Genomic DNA, 6,164 nt, shown 5'->3' with positions numbered 1-6,164 from the left:
CATACCATTTACTGATGACTTAATTTGAAGTAAGATATGATGAATTCTGATCTGTAAAATAAATCTAACATTGTAGAGTGACTTTTTGCACTTTATAAGGTCACACACTACCTCCCTGCAGTCACTGCGTTCTTTTATTTCCACTTTGACTTCTATTTCGTTGTCATTCTGTCTGCTTCTGTGCTCTTGTCCAGTGGAATTTTCACTCCAGAATGGCGGCCGCGCTACCGAAGCGCCACCTAGTGGCTGTTACCAAAACAGCCACAGAGTTTCGCCTCTTGGTATTCTATGCTCTTTGCTTCGGAGGACCCCTCCTCCTTCAACCTGGTAGGAAGGATCCTAAGGAGGATGCAGACCCTGAATTTGGACACAGCCAGGGGTTTGAGCACTGATCTATAATAGAGAACTGGATTGCTCATGACGTCATAAAAGTGAAGCCACGCGCCGCCATATTAGTATTCCCTAGTATTCGCATACATTCCATTGAATGAATAGGAAACTATACGATTTTATTGAGAAAACATCACATTGCAAGTCAGTGTTTTTATACCTGAAGTCTCACTGTACATTTTCACAATGCAAACGTCCTAAGCATGTAAACGGTTAATGTTCGGAATTCCCTCTGCTTATTAAAAACGTACATTCATAGCCTACATTACAGTCGCATACATCAGATAAACAAACATCATACGATCTCAGTACAGTTATTCACGGTTTGTCATTTTGTTGTTTATATTCGTACAGTAGACTAACTGCATGTTTCAACAATATTTAACAGTAACGTTATTCATTTTGAAGCAGGTAATGATTTGTTCGTTAAATTAATAATTAATTCAACATACACAGCATTTTACTCAGATGGAAACGGTAATGTTAGTAAATCATTACAGAATTTGCTGATCTGTAGAGTCTGAAATAGATGTTGCTCAATCAGGCACATTAAAAATACACACCATGACTCTGAGAATATATCACTGACTAAAAATGGTACGGACTTAAAGACATAAGCTTTATTTCAAATATTTGAATTTCAATATAACCAGCAATGTAGTAACAGAGACTTGTATTGTATTATTTACTGTATAATCGAATCAATTTCAGATACTAATACCAGATATAAGGTACTGTGTATTATTTCCTGTATAATTAGGTACATAAAGAAATATATTTAGTGTTGGATCAGTTACCTGTTTTTGCAAGTGCGCAGCTGACACGCCCACCAAAACGATTTCAATATATCGCTTATCCAGCTCAAAAAGACCATAAACATTCCAGAAAACATCTTAAGTAAAAATTAATTTACATAGACATATGCTAAAAACTAATGCTGTGTGAAAGATACGCTTCAAAAATATTCGTCATTATATAGATCAGTGGGTTTGAGTTATAAATAATCAATGTGTTACCTGATAAAAAAAAAAAAAAAAAAAAATATATATATATATATATATATATATATATATATATATATATATATATATATATATATATATATTTAATGTTATCCGCGTTATATTTCATGTGCAGCAACATAATGAACTTTTAGAACTGCAGAAACAAATGATGAGAGTCTGCTGGCCAAAGAGTCCTTCGTGTTTCACTTTGAATTTAAGGATGATATTGATATGGGCATTTTCCTTAAAGAGTGTGTGAACAAAACATGCCTCAGGATTAACTGCATAGGTTTAACCTAATTTAGTTAGGTGAGTAATGTGTGGTTATTATTGTTGTCAAATGTGTGCCTTCTGTGCTATAACATTTGTTTGATTTTGTAATATTTTTTTTGAAAATCCAGTTAATGATGCGTATAGTGTATAGTACATGGTATTATGTACTATGAAAAACTGGTTAATCCTGAAATTATTAAGTAAAAATATAGTTTAACTATATAAAAACGTTCTATTGCTCAGGTTTTGTTTTGTTTTTTGTTTAAGCTTTGCACTCAGTTTATACTGTTTATCTTTTAAGACAACAAAAATGTTACACACACGTACATATAATTTAAACAGGCGCGAATACACACATATATATTTATAAATATGTATATACATTTTTTTTTTCAATTAAAAACTAACTTTAAATTAAATACTGACTTAACATTAACAGCTTTGAAACACTTCACAAAGATAAGAAGTGCAATTTCTGGTGTTTATCATTAATAAATTATTTGTATTATTATTATTATTATTATTATTATTATTTAAATAACATACAACACGTTATAAAAAAACAACATTAAAAATAAGAAAAGGAAAAGAAAAAATATAAGTTGATAATTATTTTCACACACTTTCGATCTGAGTTGTAGACTCCGCCCACTACCGGCTGAGCCTGCTGCCGCGGCGCTGCTGCCGTGTGACTGCTGTGACGTATGGTCCTGCCGTTCTGCAATCGGCCCTATCTCACGAGATCTCCAATTTGTCCGACTTCACGGCTCCGTTTTCAGCTCCTCCCCGACTGCTCTCGGCTAATCTCGCCGATCGGTCTGCGCAGCGCAGCATGAGCTCGAACACACCTATTGATTTCTGAAGGATCAGAGGATCATGTGACGCTGAAGACTGGAGTAATGATGCTAAAATAAGCTTTAATCACAGGAATAAATGACATTTTAAATATGTTCAAAACAGAAAATAGTTATTTTAAATACAAATATTTCTCAACATCACTGCTTTTGCTGAACTTTGCATCAAATAAATGCCGGCTTGGTGAGCAAAACAAAAAAACTTACTGTACAAAAAACTTTTGACTGGTAGTGTATTTTTACAATACTGCTCAAATGAGTTGATAATGCCTTAAAATGTCGTTTACGATGGGAGAATTCACATTTATGTATGTGAAACTAACCAAGCAAAAGATGACATAAAACTCAAAAAACGCAGAATATGTGCGTCGCACAGTGACATCATTAGCGTGCGCCGCTGAGTTCAATGAAAGTTGAGTGAATGTTGTGATTGTTGATGTAGTTATGAGTGCCATTCATCGGGCGTTAAAGACACACTTCGGATTCGACAAGTTTCGATCTCAGCAGCAGGAAGATGCCGTGAAAGCAGTACTAAATGGTGACAATGACATTTACATTGGGTTAATGTAGAATAAGTATCAGGAGTTAGCTGAATGCTAGTGCATCTGATGGTTAAATGAGTCAGTAATAATGACAGTGACAGTGATAGAGCAGTTTCCTGATGTTTGCTTGTGTGTGTGTGGACTGTGCTCACAGGTGACAGGGATGTGTTTGTCCTCATGCCCACTGGAGCGGGTAAGTCTCTGTGCTACCAGCTCCCTGCTCTCCTGGCCAGTGGCATCACCCTGGTTATCTCGCCTTTAATCGCTCTTATCCAGGTAAATCACGCCCACTTGCTTTTTCAAAACACCCATACATGTTTCCTATCCTGGATAAGCAGTAGGTACACAATAGCCCCTGGGCAGGTCCCTGTTTTGATGTTTAATCATGGTTTGCCCTGTATATTTTGGCCAAACATATTTAAAAAGCAATGTTTACCTGTATTGCGATTATTTTATTATGTTTGACTGATTAAAAGAGTAATTATTACTCACTCTTCTTGTCATTCTAAACCTGTGTGAGTGACCACTCTTTTTAGTGTAGAGACAGAACAAGGAGATCCTATGGAATCCTGTTTCCGCCACTGAATTAAAAAAAAATATATATATATATATATATATAATTGTGACTTTTTGTCTAAAAATTCTGACCTTTTATCTCACACTTTGACTTTTTCCTCAGAACTGAGATATAAACTCACAATTGCAAGAAAAAAGTCAGAATTGCGAGATATAAACTTACAATTCAGATGTTTTTCTCGCAATTTCGAATTTCCATCTCGCAATTCTGACTTTTTTTCTCAGAACTGCCAGATATAAACTCACAATTGTGACTTATAAAGTCAAAATCGCCAGATTTGAAATTTAGAATTGCAGGATATAAAGTCACAGTTGCGAGAAATAAAGTCAGAATTGCGAGATATAAACTTGCAATTCTGACATTTTTTCTGCAATCACGAGTTTGTATCTAGCAATTCAGATGTTTTTTTCTCACAATTTAGACTTTTTTGCTCGCAATTCTGACTTTTTTGCTCGCAATTTTGAGTTTACATCTTGCGGTTCTGACTTTTTTTTCTCAGAACTGTCAGATATAAACTCAACTGTGAGTTAAAAAGTCAGATTTGCGGGGTATAAACTCACAGTTGTGAGAAATAAAGTCAGAATTGCAAGATAAAATATTTTTTTCTTGCAATTGCGAGTTTGCCGCTTGCAATTCTGACTTTTTTCTCAGAACTGTGAGATATAAACTCACAATTGTGACTTATAAAGTCAAAATTGCTAGAATCAATGTCCGAATTGCAGGATATAAAGTCACAGTTGCGAGAAATAAAGTCAGAATTGCGAGATATAAACTTGCAATTTGGACTTTTTTCTCGCAATCGGGAGTTTGTATCTAGCAATTCAGATGTTTTTTCTCGCAATTAAGACTTTTTTCTCGCAATTTTGAGTTTCCATCTCGCAATTCTGACTTTTAAACCTGGAATTCAGACTTTTTTCTTGCAATCGCGAGTTCATATCTCGTAATTCTGACTTTTCTCTAGAACTGTAGGATATAAACTCACAATTGTGAGTTATTAAGTCAGAATTGCAGAATATAAACTTGCAATTCAGATGTTTTTCTCGCAATATCGAATTTCCATCTCGCAATTCTGACTTTTTTCTTGCAATTGCGAGTTTGTATCTTGCAATTCTGACTTTTTTCTCTGAACTGTCAGATATAAACTCATCTGTGAGTTAGAAAGTCAAATTTGCGAGAAATAAAGTCAGAATTGCTAGATATAAAGTCAGATTTGTGAGATATAAACTTTTTTCTTGAAATTGCAATTTAGACTCTTTTTCTCGCAATTTTGAGTTTATATCTTACAATTCTGACTTTTTTCTCAACTCTGAGATATAAACTCACAATTGTTAGTTATAAAGTCAGAATTGCTAGATGTAATGTCAGAATGGCAAAATATAAACTCACAGTTGCGAGATATAAACTTGCAATTCAGATTGTTTTTTTCTTGCAGTTTCGAGTTTCTAATCTTGCAGCCTTTTTTTTCTCGCAATTGTGAGTTTGTATCTTGCAATTCTGACTTTTTTCTTGGAACTGTACGATATAAACTCACAATTGTGAGTTATAAAGTCAGAATTGCAGGATATAAACTCTCAGTTTTGAGAAATAAAGTCAGAATTGCAAGATATAAACTTGCAATTCTGACCTTTTTTCTGGCAATTTCAAGGTTCCATCTCACAATTCAGACTTTTTTCTTGCAATTGCGAGTTTACATCTCATTATTCTGACTTTTTCTCAGAACTGTGAGATGTAAACCCACAATTGTTAGTTATTAAGTCAGAATTGCTAGATATAAAGTCAGATTGGTGGGATATAAACTTGCAATTCAGACTTTTTTCTCGCAATTTTGAGTTTACATCACGCACTTCTGACTTTTTTTTTTCTCAGAAATGTGAGATATAAACTCATTTGTGAGTTATAAAGTCAGATTTGTGGGATATAAACTCACAGTTGCGAGAAATAAAGTCAGAAATGCAATTCTGACTTTTTGTCTTTCAATTGTGAGTTTGTAACTCGCAATTCTGACATTTTTCTTGCAATTGCAAGTTTATATGTCGCAATTCTGACTTGACGTTTTTCTCACAATTTTAAGTTTTCATCTAGCAATTCTGACATTTTTCTAGTTTATATCTTGCAATTTTGACTTTGTTTCTGGCAATTGAGAGTTTATATCTCGTAATTCTGACTTTTTTTTCAGAACTTTGAGATATAAACTCACAATTGTGAGTTATAAAGTCAGGATTGTGGGATATGAACTCACAGTTGCGAAAAATGAAGTCAAAATTGCGGTATTACCTCGCAAATCTGACTTTTTCGTTCGAAATGGTGAGTTTGTAACTCGCAATTCTGACTTTTTTCTTGCGATTGCTAGTTTATATCTTGCAATTTTGACTTTGTTTCTGGCAATTGACAGTTTATATCTCGTAATTCTGACTTTTTTCTCAGAACTGTGAGATATAAACTCATTTGTGAGTTATAAAGTCAGATTTGTAGGATATGAACTCACAGTTGCGAGAAATGAAGTCAAAATTGCGATATAAACTTG

General features: G+C 34.1%; 1 protein-coding gene across 1 annotated transcript in view; it reads left to right on the top strand.

Moving 5' to 3' along the window:
- Positions 1-2,923: 2,923 nt before the first annotated feature.
- Positions 2,924-6,164, top strand: part of recql5 (RecQ helicase-like 5) — a 35,605-nt gene continuing 32,364 nt past the window's right edge. The window contains exons 1-2 of the mRNA XM_073843885.1: positions 2,924-3,059; positions 3,218-3,339. Of these exons, the coding sequence (XP_073699986.1) occupies positions 2,966-3,059; positions 3,218-3,339 (216 nt within the window). The 5' untranslated portion in view covers positions 2,924-2,965. The remainder of the gene's footprint in view (positions 3,060-3,217; positions 3,340-6,164) is intronic.

The sequence above is a fragment of the Garra rufa genome, chromosome 1, assembly GCF_049309525.1.
Source record: "Garra rufa chromosome 1, GarRuf1.0, whole genome shotgun sequence".
In the NCBI taxonomy this organism is placed as follows: domain Eukaryota; kingdom Metazoa; phylum Chordata; class Actinopteri; order Cypriniformes; family Cyprinidae; genus Garra; species Garra rufa.
Note: the sequence above shows the minus strand (reverse complement) of the source record. Positions and strands in the feature narration are given on the sequence as shown.